Source organism: Helianthus annuus, chromosome 7 (genome assembly GCF_002127325.2).
Source record: "Helianthus annuus cultivar XRQ/B chromosome 7, HanXRQr2.0-SUNRISE, whole genome shotgun sequence".
NCBI lineage: Eukaryota > Viridiplantae > Streptophyta > Magnoliopsida > Asterales > Asteraceae > Helianthus > Helianthus annuus.
The window spans coordinates 99,348,673-99,370,244 of NC_035439.2; the positions used below are offsets into that span (position 1 = coordinate 99,348,673).

The following is a 21,572-nucleotide window of genomic DNA, read 5'->3' on the forward strand; positions in this document are numbered from 1 at the left end:
TCCTCACCCAAGCTAAAATGCTAAAAACTAAACTCTCCAAAAAACCTAAAAAAATAAAAAAAATAAAAACACAAATTATTTTATTTTATTTTTTTAACATTTTTTATTAAAAAATCGCTACTTTTAGTAGCAGCAAAAAAATTTTTTTTTTTTTTTTTTTTTTTTTGCTAACGAAATATAGCGATTTTTTAATAAAAAATGTTAAAAAAAAAATTCGTGTTTTTTTAGGTATTTTTGGTTGTAACTTTGATAGTTGGTGGTAATTACAAAAATGCTACCTTGTCTTTTTGGGTTTTCCTTCAATTTGTATGTTTAGTATGTTAAGATTATTTGTATTTGATCTTTTGCCAATAATTAATATATAGAAGAATCACAAATTCGATTTCAAAGTACAAATTCCACATACATACAAACAATTAAGTGAAGATACTATTAATACATCGGGATAACTACATGCGGTGGTATGATCCTTTCTTGCACCGGTGGTTCACATGGACACGGCATTGCTATAAACCTCGGAAACTCATCTCCGGCCATTATCACCGGCAAACTTCCATCCTCGTCTCGCTTCTTTTCCTGTTTCAAAATTATAACAACTACCATAATCAGACTAATTTAAACATACTCCTTGTATATTAATTAAACTTGCACCAATTCATGAGTCAAACCAGAAACTACATGAATAATGACTTATTTTTTCTTACACGTCTAATTATTATATAACCTTCCCTTTATAAGAATTTAAACCTAGGTCACATTTTTGGAACAAACACAATACAACTATACCAGTAATTCATAGTGAAGGGGTATGGTCCCAAAAAGTCGCGCAAACCTCATAACAGGTTACACGTGAGACCATACTCCTTAGCATAACAACTTAATAATAACAACCTCGCGCAGCTTACGTCACATTATGATTTAGCCCCGCGCGAGGAAGAGCACATAATGAAGTCAGATAGCAACACTTAGCATAAAAATAATGGTATAAGTGAGCACACTAGCCCCGCGCGGGTTAGTTGCCACCAAACAAAATCCTCTCCATAAGAAGACGCGCTGTTACCTACAGAGGTACACAGGGTACAAGTGGCAGTAAAAAGAGCCAATGAACGTCCAGCAGGCTCTGTTCAATCGTGCGCCACGATCTTCTGACGATAAGTACACAAGGACGCCTACATGGCACCAATCAAGAGACGGGGACAACTATCCCACGATCTCCACTTGTCTGCTGATGACAGAGGGGACAACAAGGCCGACAACAATGACACGTGGCTCCAATCAAGGTGCGCCAGCACCGACGAGCATCTAGAAGCCACTAAGCAGTCGAGGCCAGCAAGGCAAAGAGCATATTCGTTGTTGTCCGTTTCTGGCCCAAGGCCCATCAGCCCACAACCTCTTACACCTCTCCGGCTATAAATAGAGACCTTCATTCCTCAGGTTATTCATTCTATTCTCTCGGCTCTCACTCTTTACTACTTAATTACTCTCAAAGCAATCGCTTATTCTCACGCCGGAGCCCGGTTAAGAGGGAAACCCCCACATTCCCCTCTTAACGAGTAACGGTGTTCTGTTTTGCAGGTTGAGTAACCAGTCGGAGCTCAAATACCTAAAAGAAGATTAACCTCTATGAAAGGAACATAAACCCATCTAATTAATACCTTAATTAGATCACTGTTTCTTCATTGGCGCCCACCGATTTTTTCTATAAACACCCTCATCTTCTTTATTTGAGCCTTTGACATCTTTTCATCCTTCGACTATGACTGGTCAAGGAATCTTTCCAGAGTTCGGCTTCGGAGCCAACTCCAACACGGCCTTGGGTGAAGGAGTCCAAAACCTCCAAGCCCAAATCGAAGAGATAGGTGAAGTTGAGATCACCAACACAGGGGGTCAGCGCGGGAGCGTTACCCGTATCACACAAATGGCTACCCCAGGTAACAACGGCGAAGGACCGTCCAACCCGGTGCCACCTCAAAATGTATCTGCATTACTTGGCTTACCAGAGGGCGAAACCCCAGCCTCGTGGTATGCCAAGAACATCGCCACTATCAATGCAGCATACCAATCGCTCATCGCGCAGCAAGCAGTGTTGACGGCAGAACCGTCCTTGGTCACTCCTCCTAGTCAGGGGGTGCGCCAAATGCCACCACCAGCCAATCTTCAAGGCAGAACCAACAGGCCTCCCCCTACAAGACGTGTAAGCGTACAAGACACGCGCGATACAAGAGGGGAAACGGATAGTCACTATGAATATCCGTCGAACCTTCAACGAGGCCCTGTTCACAGCCGGCTCACGCCGCGCAACATGAACAATGAATGGGAAGAAACCGACCCATATGATCCTACATGGGAAGGTGATGAAGAGTCGTCAGTCTTCAATCGTTTACCAAAAAACCACGAGTACTATAAGCCAAGACAACACATTGGCTATACAGAAGAGGCTGAAAGAGATTTCCGCCTGGCTTACAGGCCAGCGGAAGCTGCGGAACACTCCAAGTTTATCCCGAAAATCGCACTCGCACCACTCTCACGAGAGAAGCTACCCCCAACCGTTGGGAAATTCAATGGGTTGACTGACCCAGACGACCACGTCAGAACATTCACGAGTGTGGGCTGCATGGGAGGTTGGAACATGCCCATGTGGTGCCACCTGTTCATTCAAACGCTGACCGGAGCGGCTCGCGCCTGGTTTGACAGCCTTCCGCCCGGAAAAATTAAGTCATGGACAGACTTCAAGACACAATTCTTAAGCTATTTTAGCCAACAACGTCGCTATCAGCGTGATACGGCGGAAGTAGAAGACATATGGCGAAGGGATGGTGAAGGTCTGGAGGACTTCATCACGCGTTTCAACAAAGAATGTTTAGAGATTGGCGGCGTCAGTGAGCAACTCATGCGCTGCCACTTCAAGAAGGCTATACGCTGTGATAGCCTCATTAGAACCATCACAGGCAAAGATGGGATGCCAAAAGAGTGGGATAAACTGATGGAAGCAGCAAAGATCGTCGCGCAAACCGAGGAGTCCCTTGCTGGTGGAAAGGGTTATTACTCCGAAGATCGATTTTCAAGAGCAAACGAGAGGCCGCGCGACAACAACAACAACAAGCGCAACAAGTACAAGAGTCATGACTGGAAGTCTGAGAGACCCAGAGGCCGCGACGACAGGCCACGTTACAGAGAAGATGCGCGAGATACGATTGACCGAATCGGTTACAAGAAAGCAGTCAGAGACGACAACCGCGACAAACACTGGACTCCGCTCACAAAAACTCCAAAAGAGGTGTTGATGACGGAGAATGTCGATTTCAAGGCGCCAAGGCCGATGACAAACAAGAAAGGGCAAGACCCTAACTTATACTGCGATTTTCACAAAGATTCGGGGCATTTGACCGATGACTGCTACAGTTTGCGCCAGGAAATCGAAAGAGCGCTCAAAAGCGGCAAGCTAAGCCATTTAGTGAAGAATGTGCGCAAGGACACCCGTCAACTCCAGCGTCATGATGAAGGCAGCCACAAAAAGGTGAGACGGCTAGAGACTCACATGGTCAACGGACCAAGATACACCGCGAGAGAAAAAGGCAAACGGCCCTACGAGCCTTCTTGGCAAGAACAGCAAGTCATATTCCCAGTAGTGCGCGGCGGTCCTCGCGCTACACGACCCGTCGTCATTACTGGTATAATTGGTCACTATGAAACAGAGTACATCTTCATCGACCCAGGAAGCACAGCCGACATCATCTACGAACAATGTTTCAATCAATTCGATGAAGAAGACAAAGCGAGACTCGAGCCAGTCGATTATCCTTTGTCCGGCTTTTGCAACGAAATGGTCTTCCCTCTCGGCCAAATCAGTTTCCCTGTCACACTCTCTGACGGGAAACATTCAAGAACAACAAATGTGAACTTTATGGTAATGCCAGTGAAATCAAGGCATGATGTGCTTCTTGGAAGGGAAACACAAGGCGAACTAAACATGGTGACTTCAACACCTCATTCTGCCATAGGTTTTCCTACCAAGACAGGCGTCGCAATCATATACGCCAAGAAAGAAGTGATGTCAACTGAAGAGCTGCGCCCAACAAAAGCGGCGAAGGTCTCTACGACCGAGCCAGAAAAATGGGTCCTAAACCGCAAGTACCCAGAGCAGACAGTGACAATTGGCCACGCCATTTCGTCAGACATCAGAAAACATTTAAAGCAACTGCTGTTCCGCAACATGGATATTTTTGCCTGGACCCCGTCAGACATGACCGGCGTCCCGCGCAACATAACTGAGCATTGCTTAAACACGTACCCTTCTGTAGAACCAAAAGCCCAGCGAAGGCGCAGCCTAGGCGCGGATAAGACAAAAGCGATGAATGAGCAAGTATGTGAGTTGCTCAAGGCTGGAATCCTGAGAGAGGTAAGATACCAAAGCTGGGTCGCGAACCCTGTGATGGTAGAAAAATCAAATGGCGGATGGCGCATGTGCGTTGATTACACTGATCTCAACAAGGCGTGCCCAAAGGATTGCTATTCCTTGCCTGAGATCGATAAAAAAATTGATTCTCTCGCGCCATACCGATGGAAGTGCTTTCTGGATTGCTATAAAGGATACCATCAAGTGCAGATGAAGCTAGAAGATGAAGACAAGACAGCCTTCAGGACTGATCTTGGAATATTCTGCTACACCAAAATGCCTTTTGGTTTAAAGAATGCAGGCGCGACCTATCAACGCTTGATGGACAAAACCTTCGCAGGTGACATCGGAAAGCACATTGAGGTTTACATCGATGATCTAGTGGTGAAAAGTCCCGAAGAGGACCAAATGTTAAAAGACATCGAAAAAACGTTCAACTCATTGCGCAGCGTAAATATGAAACTAAATCCAGCCAAGTGTTCCTTTGGCATGGAAGAAGGAAAGTTTCTGGGCTTCATTGTCACAAACGGCGGTTTCAAGGTGAACCCAGAGAAGGTACAAGCTATAGAACGAATGCCCTCGCCAAGAAACATCAAGGAAATGCAACGACTAGCCGGCCGGCTGGCCGCGCTAAATCGATTTCTTTCCAATCACGCCGCAAAGTCGTATCCCTTCATTAGCACGTTGCGCAATTGTGTGAAGAAGCAAGAGTTCAAATGGACCCCGGAAGCCGAAACAGCTTTTCAACAAATGAAAGCGTGTCTGATCGAACTCCCTACGCTGACGGCACCGTTTGAAAAAGAGCCCCTTGTGCTGTACTTGTCCTCCTCGGATAAGGCAGTAGGGTCAGTATTGTTGGTAGACAGGAACGGCGTGCAAACCCCGATCTATTACGTCAGCAGGATACTCACAGACCCAGAAACAAGATATTCCACAATGGAAAAGCTGGTTCTTGCGCTACTACACGCCTCCCGAAGATTGCGCCGATACTTCACAGGCCATGTGATAACTGTGCTTACCAATTTCCACATTGGCACTATACTTCAGAAGCCTGAGACATCAGGCAGATTGGCAAAATGGGCCATTGAACTGGGCGGCCATAACATCTTGTATAGGCCGCGCCCAGCCATTAAGGGGCAGGTCCTCGCCGACTTCATCACAGAAGTGCCGGCTGATAAAATCAAGGAGTGCGAGATGGTAGAGACGCCCAAGGAAAACACAGCAGAGGAGATTTGGATGCTTTACACTGACGGGGCATCAAATGAAGATGGCGCGGGAACAGGTTTACGTCTAGTGAGCCCAGAAAAGCACGAGTTTACTTACGCCATTAAGCTCGACTTCAAAAACACCAACAATGAGGCTGAGTACGAGGCTTTCTTGGCAGGCTTACGCCTCGCCATCAAGATGGGAGCAAAACACGTGCGCGCACATGTGGATTCACTCCTGATAGCCAGTCAGGTAAATGGCATATACGATGCGAAGGGTGAAGTCATGGCTTTATATCTGGAACAAGCGAAAGAATTGCTCCAACAATTCAAAACCCACGAAGTCATACACATCAATCGCTCAGAAAACAAGCCCGCAGATGCCCTGAGCAAGCTCGCCTCGACTTCCTTTCAACATCTCGCCAAGGATGTAAGGATAGAGGTACTCAAGAACCCATCAGTTTTACTGCGCCAAGTTAATGTAATCGAAACAGGGCAGACATCATGGATGACCCCCATCATCCAATACTTGCAAGAGGGGGTGCTTCCCGAGAACAAAGCGGAAGCAAGAAAAATCCAAAACAAAGCCCTGCAGTACGAAATGAACAGCGGTATCTTATACCGGAAATCCTTCCTGGGACCACTACTGCGCTGTGTGGACCCCCAGGACGCGAATTATTTGATAAGGGAAATCCATGAAGGGATTTGCGGCATCCACTCCGGACCAAGGATGGTTGTCGCGAAGATCATGAGCGCCGGTTACTACTGGCCTGGTATGCATGTTGACGCCATGAAAGAAATCCGCAAGTGTGACTCTTGCCAGAGACACTCTCCAAAAACACTGCGTCCTAAAAACGATCTCATTCCCGTGTCCACCGCATGGCCCTTCCAACAATGGGGAATTGACATGGTGGGACCCTTCCCGGATGCACCCGGCGCCGTAAAGTTCATCATAGTAGCTGTTGACTACTTTACAAAGTGGGTAGAAGCCAAAGCCCTTGCATCCACCACAGCTATGATTGTGCGCAAGTTCATATGGGAGCACATCATATGCAGATTCGGCCTCCCGCTTAAGATCGTGACAGACAACGGCACCAACTTTGCTTCAGACGATCTTAAGAACTGGATGAAGGAGATGAACATTGAACACACTTTCACCTCCGTTGCGCACCCACAAGGCAACGGACAAGTGGAAAGTGTGAACAAATGCATCGTCGAAGGGATAAAGGCCAGATTAGGAACAAGGCGGCGCGGATGGGTCGATGAGCTCCCAAGCATTTTATGGGCTCATCGGACCATGCCAAAGACGAGTACCGGCGAGACCCCTTTCAGCCTGGTCTATGGCTCAGAGGCGGTAATCCCGGCGGAGATTGGCCTGCCTTCGCCGCGAATGACCACGGTCAACACGGTTGACAATGAAGCGGAAAGGCGTCTAGACTTAGACTTGTTAGAAGAACGACGCGAAATCGCAAGAATCAGAGAGGCCAAATACAAAACCCAACTGGAAAGGTATTACAACACAAGGGTTCGCATTTGTACCTTCAATCCAGGGGAGTACGTCTTTCGCGACAACGAAGCGTCAAATGCGGAACGCCCAGGGAAATTGGCACCTAAATGGGAAGGCCCATATCTGATTCATGAGGTCCTAGGCAAAGGGGCCTACAAATTGCGCACCTTAGATGGCCACATCTTACCAAGAACTTGGAATGCGCAACAATTGCGCAAATGCTATATGTAACCTTTTCGGCCTTGCGCCATTTTTCAATTTCGCCACGCCGGCTACGAGCCATTGGCAAATATGTATGAAGGCCTAAGAGCCAACTTCTGATTTGAATGAAAACATACGACATGTTCTATTACATTGTTTTTTTCGTTACAAATGCATGTTAAACTTCTGATTAGCGCGAAAACACTCCAGCATTTTGAGATGGTTCAAAACCACCTCCAAGGTCCTCCGCAAACAAAGCGCGAGACCGGGTGGCCACCTTATACTTAGATAACGCTTCCATTTATTCGAGCTAATTTAACCTAAGTTTTTACAGCAATGCAATAATTGCAACAGAAAAAACGAAGACATTTCATTGTCATTAAAACTGCGCAAAAGCGCATCACTTACAATCAAGTCAGAAACAAAGGCACAAACGCCTATCAACAAACTAACAACCTACTCTATTTGTCTTCTTTCTTCTCACCATCATCATCTTCGTTCCCTTCACCATCGTCGCCATCGTCATCACCTCCGCCATCATCACCAGCTGCTTCCTCATCAGATGATTCAACAGTAATCGGTGGATCAAGGATCGCCTTGAGGCGCTGACACCAATCATCCTTTTTTAAGGCACTAACAACCAAGTCCATGATGGGCAAGGAGAGGTTGTCATATGAGTTCTCAGCACTGGCCAGCGCAGCATCAGCTTGTTCCGTCACTGAGCAATGACTTGTATCGAATTCTTGTCCCAGCATTCGCTCAACGTGATCAGCACACTCCAGGTAACCTCCTCGATGACCAACTGCACGCGCCGCATCCGTAAGAGCAGCAACAGCGCGATCTAGCTCGCCGGCGTTCAGGATGGAGTTGGCAACCTTCATCAAAAGAGGAGCATTAAGAATAAACTCTTCAACATGTTAAAAGAAAAAGGTAAGGCAAAAGGGACTTACCAGCACTATTCCCCGAGTGCGCATCCATTCTGCTTCAGAAACAAGCGTGTCCACAATGCCTTGGGCCTCAGAATAATTTGTCTGAGCCACGTTAAGCGCCGCAGTGCTGACAGCACGCGCCTCCTCGGCATCGGTGGCCTTGACCTTCTCAGCCTCAAGGTCAATCTCCAAAGACTCGCATCTGTCGATTTGCTCATTCAAGCGACGCTTGAGTTCCGCTATCTCAACGTCCTTGGCATGGAGATCCTTGTCCTTGTTAGACAATTGCACCTTGGCTTCAGTCAGCTCAACCTAAAAATTGACAAACACCTTGAGAATTGACTTAGAGAAATCTCGTAAACAAAAAGGAAGAGCGGGAATCAGTAGAACTAACCTCCATCTGCTGCTTGGCAGTTTTTTCACCCTGCGCTTCCTCCACCTTTGAGGTCAAGTCCGCAACTGTAGCCTCAAGACCAACGATCTTCTGGCGTAGAGCATAAGTACGCTCGTTGTCTTGAGCGCATATACGCTTGAACTCGGCCTTCTCCTTGGCCAGTTGCTCTTCCACATTATGAAGTTTCTTTTGCAGGCCCTCGCGACCCCACTCTTCAGCTTTCCTATCAGCCTCAAACTTGGCTTTCTCCTCATCAAATGTGGCCTTAGCCTTCTCAAATTCACCAACACGTTTTAGCACACGTTCTCGGTAAGCCTCCCAGTCGGCGCGCTCTCTGACCATTGTTCGCCATTCACGAACTATCTGATGGTTAGCAGATCGAGCGTTGGCCTCGGCAAGAATGTAAGTGCGATACAACATTTCATGCGGCTTCGCCTTTTGACGGTTAACTTCGCCAGGAGTGAATTGGTTCAAGTACCAATCGCGAGAAGGACCAAATTCAACAAATGTATCCTTCTGCCTTAAGCTCCAAGGGGCTTGATGAGGAGCATCACCACGTTCCTCTTCAGTATAAGTTTTATAATATATGTCCCCGACGGTATCCTTCGCACCTATCACATTGGGGTTATAGCCCCCAGCTCCTCCAGAGCTTGCACCACTAGACACATAGCGCCCTAACCCCTTAGAGGTAACAATCGGCGCAGCAGGGGGAGGTTTTGGGACACCAGACTGCCCTTGAACAGAAGACTGATCGGCAGCTCTTTCTTTCCTCGCCTCTTCCGCCTTCCTCTGCCTATCCGCCTCCTCCCTCAGCTTTCTCTCCTCTTCCGCTTTCCTCTTCCTCTCCGCCTCCAGCTTTCTCTCCTCCTCCTCCTTCCTCTTTTTCTCTTCCTCTTCTTTGCGCTTTCGCTCTTCAGCCTTCTTCTGCGCAGCAATCCTACTCTCTTCTTTCCTCCGATCCTCTTCTGCCTTTCGCTGCGCTTCAGCAGTTTTCGCAGCATCACGCGCAGCAGAATCGGAAGGTTCAGTGGCAACCTTAGGTCTTTTCGTGCTGGGTTCAACAAACTTAACCCCCTTTTCAGGGGTCTTCTTCTTGATCTCTACAAAAATAAAGCAAACGCACTTGAGCAAAAAGAGGTTAAATTATAAAGAAGGGAGATAAGAGCATACCAGGAGAAAACTGGTATAACGAGCGCAACTTGCTCTTCTTCCCAACAACGGGAATAACAACTGAAACAGGCGCAGAGGCCATACCAGTTGTCGCCTCGCTTCTACCCCTCTTTCTTCCAATCAACGGGGCAGTCTCTTCTTCCTCTTCTTCTTCATCCTCAGGTTGAGATGGAGTTGCGTCAGCATCCGGGTTACGAGAACCCGCGCTCCCAGAGCCCTTTGACCCACCAGCGCCAGTCTTTCCCATAGCTGCATATGATAAACCTTCATAAGAGTCACTGATTATCACGTAATCGTCTAAGTCACGTTGCCGGAGGCGAAGCGTACCTTTGACAGCAGCAGTAGTTGCGCGACTGGCGCCAGGACCCTTGCTGGTCACTTCAACATCCGCCTTCTTTTTCTTCTTCGAAGGTTTCTTCTTCTTCTCCTCTGGGTCAACCCCCAGATCGCGCAACACACCTGCAAAGATTTTAGGCAACGAACTTAACTCGCCATTCGAAGACCCTACTGACTCCTCGCTGGAAAGATAGAAAGTCTCTTTCCCAGCAGAAGTCACAGAGCGCAACGGACGAGGTTTAGGATATTGCGCACCTTCAGTTGCATCCGGCGGCGAGGCGAAGGCGTCAGCAGGAGGAAACATGAAGTTCCCTTTTATCTGGTCATACCAGCCTTCCTCATCATCGCGCAGAGGGCGAACGCCCATGGAGCCACCAAAGGCTGGGAAGGCAGCCTGATAGAGTTGCGTCTCTACACAACAAAAACAAAGTATAAGAAACAAGTGAATGTACTCGGAAACAAAACAAAGAGGGGGAAAGTATCTAACCTTGATCCCCGATCTTCAAGACCGGGAGTTCCCTGCTACTAGGTGACCACTGGTCACTCATCTTGGCAGCAACCAGAACATTCTCCCCAAATACCCGGTTAGGGGTTGCGGTAAGCTGCTGATACCACTGAGCAGACTTCGGTATAGGAAGGTCCTCCTTTGGTATAACCTCGGTCCATTCCCTAAACGGCATAGCTATTGGCAAGACTTCCTCCCGGATGAAGAAGAACTTGGGTTTCCAGTCGTGGAAACTCTTGGGAGGATTCAACAAAATCTTCTTAGCCGTACCACGGCTAGCAAAAGAAAAGAACCCCATTGTTCTTTGCAGTTGATAGAAGACACGAAACTTATTCACCGTCGGCTCAATGCCGTGAGATTGACACAAGAACTCAAAGTGCCTCACCCTCACCATCCCAGGTGGGCTTAACTGTGAGATATGAAACTTGTAGTAGGACAATATGCTACCAAAGAAGTTAGTCGCCGGCAGCCGGAAGTTTCCTTGAAGGAAGAAGTCTTCGAACAAAGTAATGTAACCGGGTGGGGCATCAGCCGCGGTCTGACCCTGAGCAGGGTACCGGGCATCCCACTCCGGTGGAAACCTAAAACTTCGAACGATCTGTTCGAATAAACCTAAGTCCCATCTCAGGACTGGGACTGGCCCCTCCTCACTAGCAGGAGCTTCTTGATGTTCTTCACTCATATTTCAAGAAAAAGCTGGAAAAAACTTGAAGAAAGTTTGAAGATTTGAAGAAAGTTTGAAGAAGATGAAGAACAATATGAAGACTCAAAGAGAAAAAGGGAGAAGAAACGAAGAGAAAGTGAATCTCCCACCTTTCTCTTCGGATATATATACCCATCGCATTTAATGCGATGGGTAACCGTGCCGCACTCGCCGCAGGGGCAACCAACGAGAGGTTGCCACGTCAAGCGGAAAAGCAGGGACGACGGTTATCACGCGCGCGTGGCATCCACTCTCCTGACATGAAGTGCAACCGCCGCAGGCGGCATGATGACATCCGTGCCAGGGGTCAACTCAAGCGTCGCTCTCAGCGACTTATCTCACCAACCTGTCAGAGGTTCAAATTTCGAAGTTTCCCGCCATAAAACGTGCAAGTAACTTCATGCAGAAGTCACAAGAGTCGCGCCAGATATACGTAAACTACTAACACCTCGCGCGATTAAAAGGACAAACAAGATATCACTCGACACCTGCCTAGTACCTGCGCATCGAAAGCAACAGTTTTCTACATGCGCCTTATTTTTATCAAGTCCAGAGCTCCAACCACTTGCGTTGCGCATGGTGCAGCACTGGACTGGGGGGACTTGAAGGGGTATGGTCCCAAAAAGTCGCGCAAACCTCATAACAGGTTACACGTGAGACCATACTCCTTAGCATAACAACTTAATAATAACAACCTCGCGCAGCTTACGTCACATTATGATTTAGCCCCGCGCGAGGAAGAGCACATAATGAAGTCAGATAGCAACACTTAGCATAAAAATAATGGTATAAGTGAGCACACTAGCCCCGCGCGGGTTAGTTGCCACCAAACAAAATCCTCTCCATAAGAAGACGCGCTGTTACCTACAGAGGTACACAGGGTACAAGTGGCAGTAAAAAGAGCCAATGAACGTCCAGCAGGCTCTGTTCAATCGTGCGCCACGATCTTCTGACGATAAGTACACAAGGACGCCTACATGGCACCAATCAAGAGACGGGGACAACTATCCCACGATCTCCACTTGTCTGCTGATGACAGAGGGGACAACAAGGCCGACAACAATGACACGTGGCTCCAATCAAGGTGCGCCAGCACCGACGAGCATCTAGAAGCCACTAAGCAGTCGAGGCCAGCAAGGCAAAGAGCATATTCGTTGTTGTCCGTTTCTGGCCCAAGGCCCATCAGCCCACAACCTCTTACACCTCTCCGGCTATAAATAGAGACCTTCATTCCTCAGGTTATTCATTCTATTCTCTCGGCTCTCACTCTTTACTACTTAATTACTCTCAAAGCAATCGCTTATTCTCACGCCGGAGCCCGGTTAAGAGGGAAACCCCCACATTCCCCTCTTAACGAGTAACGGTGTTCTGTTTTGCAGGTTGAGTAACCAGTCGGAGCTCAAATACCTAAAAGAAGATTAACCTCTATGAAAGGAACATAAACCCATCTAATTAATACCTTAATTAGATCACTGTTTCTTCACATAGAATAACTTATTTAGAAGGGTATATATAGTAAAAATAACAGGGTGCTTCATATATATAAAGTGGTGCTAAACGTACTATTTACTATTGTTTTTACTGATTATACCCCTCTTGTTAAATCGGTTGCATAATATATACATTTTTATAGTCAGGTAAGGCTGAGTATGATGACAATGATGATTTTCTATAGTCAGGGACGGAACCGAAGGGGTCAAGAGGATCTATTGACCCATTGAACCAGAATCTTTTGGATTTCTAGGTATAAGATCTGAAACATAAAAAAGAAAATGATTTGGACTCTCTAGACAGGGGCGGACTCACATTGAACGGGTCGGGGTCTCTGCACCCCAATAGTTTTTAAAAATTAGTAGATCCGGTATATTAATTTTTAATAAGAACCCCACAAATATAACAAGAAAAAGAAAGGTGGTGTAGTGACAAGAAAAAGAAAGGTGGTGTAGTGGCAAACCCTAATTTTTATCAATAGAGGTCATGGGTTCAATTTTTGTATAACCCGTTTTTTCAGTTTTTTTTAAATTTAATTCAAAACTCGCTCTGACCCGACCCGATTGATGACCGTTCCGAAAATTTTAACGTTTTATTATAAAAATTTTAAACACCGACAAAATGGACCCTATTGTAAAAATCTTGTGCCCACCACTGTCTCTAGATGTCGTGACCCAACAAATAAAGTTCAGGTTCCGCCACTACTGTGTCACATTTGTGCGCGTTTAGCCTAACGCAAAACATAGACCCAACCCAAAACTGAACAATTACCAAGCAATCAAGTTTCGGTTTCATCGGTGGATCGCCGGAATGATGAGGATCTTCATCGGAGAAGTCACCACGGAGGTGACGGAGCTTATCCCAATGATAACAACAGGAGAAGATGCCGCTAAGGGTGAAGACAACAATCAGAAGCAACGCGGTGCCGAGCGGGAAGCCTATGGTGGGGCGAGAAGAGTATTGGTGGTATTCCGGCGGCGCGTGGTAAGGAGCCTCCATTAACTTCACAACAACTTCCATAACCATGGGTGGTGTTTCGGTGGTGATGTTCTCCTTCTGCACCAACCACAACTGGTCTCATGGGTGGCAACAGTGGTGGTTATGGAGTGTCTGTTACGACACAGGGTGGGTGTGGGTGTGGGTGTGGGTGTAGGGTGGGGTGGGGTGGGGTGGAAGTGAAGGGTTGGGTGTGTATATATAACGGAAATGGGTGGGGTGGGGGGGGGGGTGTAACATGTAAATGGTACAGCTGTTTGTCCCTGGCTAAGGTACGGAGAGAGGACTTTTTTGGTAGCGGTGGTAGGGCCGTTTATTGATTTCATAGAATTTTAAAATAAGATTTTGTTACTTTTAATTATATTATGAGCATTGAAAACTTTAAAGTTTAATAAAAATGAAAAAAAAATTATAATGTTACTACTGTTTAAAAATAAAAATAATATTACAAAAAACAAAAAGAAATCTTAAATTCTAAAAATCAAATAATATTAGAAAAGCCAAAAAAGAAATCTTATAATTTTTTATTTACTAGTTATCAAAGCTTAACAAAAAGAAATATGAAAAAAATATTTACTATTTATCCAGCTTCTAAATTAATAGATTTATTATTATTACTATTATATATATATACTAGGTTAGGGGATGGTTCAAATGAAAACCACTTTTATTGTGAAAACTCGAAAACTAATTAAAAAAAGCCTAAAAAACACACAAAAAAATTTTTTTTTTTTTGAATTTTTTTATAAAAATCGCTGGTTTTATATATAAAAAAAACCTTTTTTCAAAAAAAAAAAATTGTGTAGTGCACATGTGTAATAATACACATGTGTAGTACACATACACATGTGTAGTATTACACATGTGCACTACACAAAATTTTTTTTTTTTTGAAATTTTTTTTATATAAAAAAACCTGCGAATTTTGGTTTGCAAAAAAAAAAAATTTTGTATGTTTTTTTGGCTTTTTTTAATTAGTTTTCGAGTTTTCACAATAAAAAGTGGTTTTCATTTGAACCTTCCCCTACTAGGTTATAACCCTATGTATTATACGGGTTGAATAAATAAATTTTATATAATAAATAATAAAACAATATATCTTTAATAACCTCCTTTATTGCATGGTTTGAATAAATTTAATTTTATATATATTAAACAAGGTTATAACCCCGTGTATTACATGGGGTTGAATAAAAAAATTTATATAATAAATAATAAAACAATATATCTTTAAAAACCTCATTTATTGTACGGGTTGAATAAATATAATTTTATATATATTAAATAAGAGTTAATTACATAGTTAGTCCCTGTGGTTTGCACAAAATAACATACTTTAGGTACTAATAGCTTAAAATCACCTTCTAGGGTATTAACTTTTCATTTTGTAACATTTGAAGGTGTTAACTTCTAGGGTATTAACATTGTTAGTCCATGTGGTTTGCACAAAATAACATACTTAGGTACTAATGGAATGCGATTTTAAACCTACAAATAAGCTTAATACCTTAAAATGTTAAAAAATGAAAAGTTAATACCCTAGAATGTGATTTTAAACTATTAATACCTAAGTATGTTATTTTGTGCAAACCACAGGGACTAACTATGTAATTAACTCTATTAAATAATAAAAAGTTATATCTATAAGAACCATATTGTACGGGTTGAATAAATGTAATTTTATATACCAAAATAAATGTAATTTTATATACCAAATAATAAAAAAAATTACATCTTTAAAAATATGCGCATTACACGGTTTGAATAAATGTAATTTTCTGTAGTAAATAATAAAAAATATATATACTTAAAAAACCTCGTGTATTGTACGAATTGAATAAATCTAATTTTATATATCAAATAATAAAAAAATTATATCTTAAAATACCTCATGTATTACATGGGTCGAGTATATGTAATTTTGTATAGTGAAAATAAAAATATTTAATATATTAATACAAAGTTTGGTTTTCGTGATAAAGATAGATTATTCTGTTGTTGAAAATTTGTTAACGAAGTCTCAATAAATTTAACCCTTTATTTAAAACTCCGTAAATGTATAAATGATAGATAATATTAGTTAATTTTATTTTAAATTTCGTAAAATCTATTTGATACCAAACTAAACAAAACGTTCAAATATAATTAATTCAAATAAATAATATTATAAATTAGAAGGAAATTAAACTAAATAATAATTATCCATAAGATATTAAACTAATAATATTTAGTAGGAGGATTATCTGTAATATAAGATATTAAACTAAATAATTTTTAGTAGAAGAGTTATCTATAATTAATTAGAAGAGATTAAACTAAAATTATAATTATCTATAAGAGATGGCCTAATATGATGACAAATGTCCCTAAAGTGGTTTCTTTTATTATATAGTATAGATAATAAAAAGTTATATCTATAAGAACCATATGTATTGTACGGTTGAAGAAATGTAATTTTAAACTAAATAATAATTATCTATAAGACATGGCCTAATATGATGACAAGTGTCCCGAAAATGGTTTTCTTTTATTATATAGTATAGATATATATATATATATATATATATATATATACTTTTATACTATATTATAATACATGAGTGAGGGGTATTTTAAGATACGCAAAAAATAAGAACTTTTCCCGCCTTTTATTTATAGAAAGACCCCTAAAATGAGGGTAGTTTGGTCTTTTAAACACTATTTATTTTTTGGCCCCTAAATTTATTACACTTAAATTCCTGATGTTTTAACAAAATTATAGAGAATTAGTTACAATTCTCCCCTCCACAACAAACTTATAATTTTTTACGTATTCTTGACATATCTTGTAAACTATACTGCTTAAAAAAAATCCAAAAGATAGCATGACGACCTACACATTTTTGTCGACATTTCGGTAGTTGTCTTCTTCAATATCGACGCACGGATTAAAAGGTACAAGTCAATAATGCTTTAATGTACAAGTAATTAATATTTGTGATCTAATGTGTCTAATCTACAAAGATGGGCTCCATCTATGCAAACACAAACCAAAAGAATTAAAAGTACCGTAATATAAAATGAAGATATATCTTATAAAAACTTAAAACTAACCACAACAAACTTCCTAGATATAGGGGTGGCAAATCTAAAATTAAACCCTATTACACTTTTATAGTTACTACTATAAATACATAGCAGCACACCTCTATATCTATTGCTAAACAAAGTTAGAAAACGGATCCGGTTCTGAATTCAATTGTTGCGAAAAACCAAGCATGCGAGATTGAAAATTCTAAGGTCAGTTCTGTTATATCGCAACAGTTAATAATTGTTTTCTTTTATTTACTTTTATGTGAATGTTAACTTTTTTAATTTTTCAGATTCAGTTGCATCATGAACATGCCAATTTAAACAACTCAGTTGTCGAACAAGCTTCTAAGGTATTGATTTTGTTGGTTTTTAAGTATTATTTTTGCGTATATCTTTCATATTAACATGTTTGTAATGTTATTATATGTGTGTTTTATTGCAAGATGATGGTGATAAAAGTGTTGATATTATTTCTTTTGGTGCAATTTTTAGTCCATACAAGTTTAGTCTTCAACGTGAATTTAGTGAAAGGGTAATTCTAAGGTTTATTTAATCTTTTTTTAAATTTTGTAATCAATTTTTCTCCTTTTTAAGGATCAAAACTTTGAGACTCAAAGGAAAAGATCGAAGAGACTCTCTTAATGGAAATGGTGTGAGGTTACTAATTTAGACGATTATGAGGACAAAGAAAAGGAATTATAAGATACTGTTTATTCAAGCCCAAACCAGAAAACCCGATTAAAAATACCTCGAGTGTCAATTCAGAAGCGGAACAAATTTCATGCAGTCTAATATGAAATCTATCAAGTGTTTTTATGTTTTTTTCATGTTCAATCGTTATGTTTGATCTAGACGTATGAATAAAGTGTATTTTATATTTGAACTTTATTTTTGGTGTTAATATAATGCAGTTATTGACCATATTAATAAAGTTCAAAATAAAGTTAGTATCCTAAATTTACAAGTCAACTGAAGTTATATAAGTTAATATCCTAAAGTTGCAATAAATAGATATTGCAGTTAGATATAGTCAAGCTGAAATTATAAAATATTGCTGTTATTCTTGAATATTAATCTAATAATTTGTATTTCTTAATTAAAAAATAATAAAGTAATAAACTTTAAAGCTAAACTAAAAAACTGAACTTACTATGATATAAAGTTAATAAAGATATAAACTCTTAACATCCTATTTTTTTATAAAACTGTTTTTAAAATTTTATAAAAATATTAATTTTTTATATATATAAAAACGAAATTTAACAATTAAAGTTAAATGTGTAAAACGTACTTATGAGTTAACTACTATTTTTTATTTTCTGTTTTTATAAAAACAAAAATTTTAAACTTAAAGTTTATTGAATAAGTACCATGTGGATATTTAAAAAAAGTTATGAACTTTAAATAATAAAATTATAAACTTTATCATTTAACCAACAAAATAAACTTACTTTACAACTATAACAACTTATCTTTTATTTTTTTTGTCATTTTACTATTATTTTTTATTAAAAAACAAAACTTTACATGTGTAAAACAGTTTTTTTTTTTACTTTATTTATAAACAAACATTTTTTTATAAAAAATAATTCTTTTATAAACATTTTTGCAACAAGTAATATAAATAAAATACTCCAGAAATTTACAATCTTTACTAGATAAATACTAAATTGTGTTGCAAATTTTTAGGAATTATAAGTTCAACTATATTTTTATAGATAATATTAGTCAGTTTCAAAAGAATTCTTTAACAGCTTGACTAGATACATAGTAGATTGTGTTGCATATTTTTAGGGATTACAAGTTAAAAGTAGACTCATATAGATAAGATTAGTTAGGAACAAAAAATCTGAACTTAGTATGATATAAAGTTAATAAAGATATAAACTCTTAACATCCTATTTTTTTTATAAAAACAGTTCTTGAAATGTTATGAAAATATAAATTTTTTAAATCTGTAAAAAAACGAAATTTAACAATTTAAGTTAAAAGGTCTAAAACGTACTTACGAGTCAAATACTATTTTTTATTTTTATAAAAACGAAAATTTTAACCTTAAAGTTTATTGGATGAGTACTATGTGGATATTTAAAAAAAGTTATGAACTTTAAAGAATAAAATTATACTTTATAATTTAACCAATAAAATAAACATACTTTACAATTATAACAACTTATCTTTTATTTTTTGTCTTTTGATTATTAATTTTTATAAAAAAACAATATTTTTTGTCTTTTAATTATTAGTTTTTATAAAAAAAAACTTTACATATGTGTAACACTTATGACATATATCCACCACAATAATGTTATCATAAATATTATACGAATAAGAAAACTACTAGAAACGAGTGCCGCAATGCCAAATGTCGCTCTCGCTGCATCGCGCGAGCACCCTACTAGTACTATATTATAATGCATGAGGGAGGGGTATTTTAAGATACCCAAAAAATAAGAACTTTTCCCCCTCACTTTATTTATAGAAATACCCCTAAAATGAGGGTGGTTTAGTCTTTTAAACACTATTTATTTTTTAGCCCTAAACTTTTTACACTTAAATTCCTAATATTTTAACAAAATTATAGATAATTAGTTACAATTCACCCGTCCACATCAAACTTATAACTTTTTTACGTAGTCTTCACATATCTTATAAACTATAGATTTGAAAAAAAAAATCCAAAAATAGCATGACGACCTACACATTTTTGTCGACGTTTCGATAGTTGTCTTGTTCAATATCGACGCACCGATTAAAAGGTACAAGTTGATAATGCTTTAATGTACAAGTAATTAATACTTGTGATCTAATACGCCTAATCTACAAAGATGAGTCCATCTATGCAAACAAAAAAAAAAGAATTAAAAGTACCGTGACATAAAATGAAGATATTATGTTTCACATTTTATTTTATTAAAACTGCCTAATATCTGTACTTAAATAGATCTTATAAAAACTTAAAACTAACTACAACAAACTTCCTAAATAAAGGGGTGGCAAATTTAAAATTAAACCCTAATGCACTTCTATAGTTACTACTATAAATACATAGCAGGACACCCTTATATCTATTGCTAAACAAAGTTAAAAAATGGATTCATTTCTGAATTCAATTGTTGCGAAAAACCAAGAATGCGAGATAGAAAATTCTAAGGTGAGATCTGTTATATCGCAACAGTGAATAATTGTTTTCTTTTGTTTACTTTTATGTGAATGTTAACTTATTTGATTTTTCAGATTCAGTTGCATGATGAACATGCCAATTTAAACAACCCATTTGTGGAAAAAGCTTCTAAGGTATTGATTTTGCTAGTTTTTAAGTATTAATTTTGCGTATATCTTTCATATTAACATGTTCGTTATGTTATTATATGTGCGTTTTGTTGCAGGATGATGGTGATAAAAGTGTTGATATTATTTCTTATGGTGCAATGTTTAGTCCATACAAGTCTAATCTTCAACGTGAATTTAGTGAAGATGTAATTGTAAGGTTTATTTAATCTTTTTAACTTTTGTATTCATTTTTTGTCCTTTTTAAGGATCGAAAGTTTGAGACTCAAAGGAAGAGATTCAAGAGACTCTCTGAATGGAAATGGAGTGAGGTTATTAATTTAGACGATTCTGAGGACAATGATAAAGAAGAGGAATTAGAAGATACTGCCGATTCAAACACAAACCAGAAAACCCGATTAAAAATACCTCGAGTGTCAATTCAGAAACGGAACAAATTTCATACAGTCTAATATGAAATCTATCAAGTGTTTTTATTTTTTTTTTCACTTTCAGCTGTTATGTTTGATCTAGACGTATGAATAAAGTTTATTTTATATTTGAATTTTATTTTATGTGTTAATATAATGCAGTTATTCACCATGTTAATAAAGTTCAAAATAAAGTTAGTATCCTAAATTTACAAGTCAGCTAAACTTATATAAGTTAATATCCTAAAGTTGCAATAAATAAATATTGTAGTAAGATATAGTCAAGCTGAAATTATAAAATATTGCAGTTATTCTTGGATATTAATCTAATAATTTGTATCTCTAAATTAAAAATAATAAAGTAATAAACTTTAAAGCTAAACAAAAAAACGGAAGCTACTGTAAAAAAACCGAAAATTAACAATTTAAGTTAAAGCTCTAAATCGTACTTACGAGTCAAATACTATTTTTTTATTTTATAAAAACGAAAATTTTAAATTTAAAGTTTATTGGATGAGTACTATGTGGTTATTTAAAAAAAAGTTATGACCTTTAAAGAATAAAATTATACTTTATAATTTAATCAATAAAATAAACATACTTTACAGTTATAACAACTTATTCTTTTTTTTTGCCTTTTGATTATTAATTTTTATAAAAATCAATATTTTTTTGTCTTTTGATTATTAATTTTTATAAAAAAAAACAAAACTTTATATATATGTAACACTAATGACATATATCCACCACAATAATGTTATCATAAATATTATACGAATAAGAAAACTACCAGAAACGAGTGCCGCAATCCAAAGTGTCGCCCCGCCGCATCGCGCGGGCACCTTACTAGTATATATATATTGGGGGCCGCTAAAATGAAAACCACGCCAATTGCGAGAACCGCGAGAACAATCTTCACCAATCAGATAAAGACAACCAAAAGAGTAATATAGTCATTTAATCAAA

General features: G+C 39.2%; 2 protein-coding genes across 5 annotated transcripts; both read right to left on the reverse strand.

The window, feature by feature from the left end:
• Positions 1–362: 362 nt before the first annotated feature.
• LOC110926669 (uncharacterized protein At5g65660) lies at positions 363–13,998 on the reverse strand. Its single transcript, XM_022170396.2, has 2 exons — positions 13,609–13,998; positions 363–576 (listed from the first exon to the last, which is right to left on the reverse strand). Exons 1-2 carry the CDS (start codon positions 13,861–13,863, stop codon positions 433–435), a joined length of 399 nt encoding a protein of 132 aa, XP_022026088.1. The 5' UTR covers positions 13,864–13,998; the 3' UTR covers positions 363–432.
• Positions 7,466–12,259, reverse strand: LOC110926667 (calponin homology domain-containing protein DDB_G0272472-like). 4 transcript variants are annotated; one of them, XM_035975691.1, is made up of 7 exons: positions 10,626–12,259; positions 10,394–10,549; positions 10,130–10,261; positions 9,803–10,051; positions 8,633–9,732; positions 8,260–8,550; positions 7,466–8,184 (listed from the first exon to the last, which is right to left on the reverse strand). In XM_035975691.1, exons 1-7 carry the CDS (start codon positions 11,323–11,325, stop codon positions 7,771–7,773), a joined length of 3,042 nt encoding a protein of 1,013 aa, XP_035831584.1. In that variant the 5' UTR covers positions 11,326–12,259; the 3' UTR covers positions 7,466–7,770. The 4 variants fall into 4 exon arrangements, with proteins under 4 accessions (XP_035831584.1, XP_022026087.1, XP_022026086.1 ...); XM_022170395.2 differs by having other exon boundaries at positions 9,803–10,261; XM_022170394.2 differs by having other exon boundaries at positions 10,130–10,549.
• Positions 13,999–21,572: the final 7,574 nt, after the last annotated feature.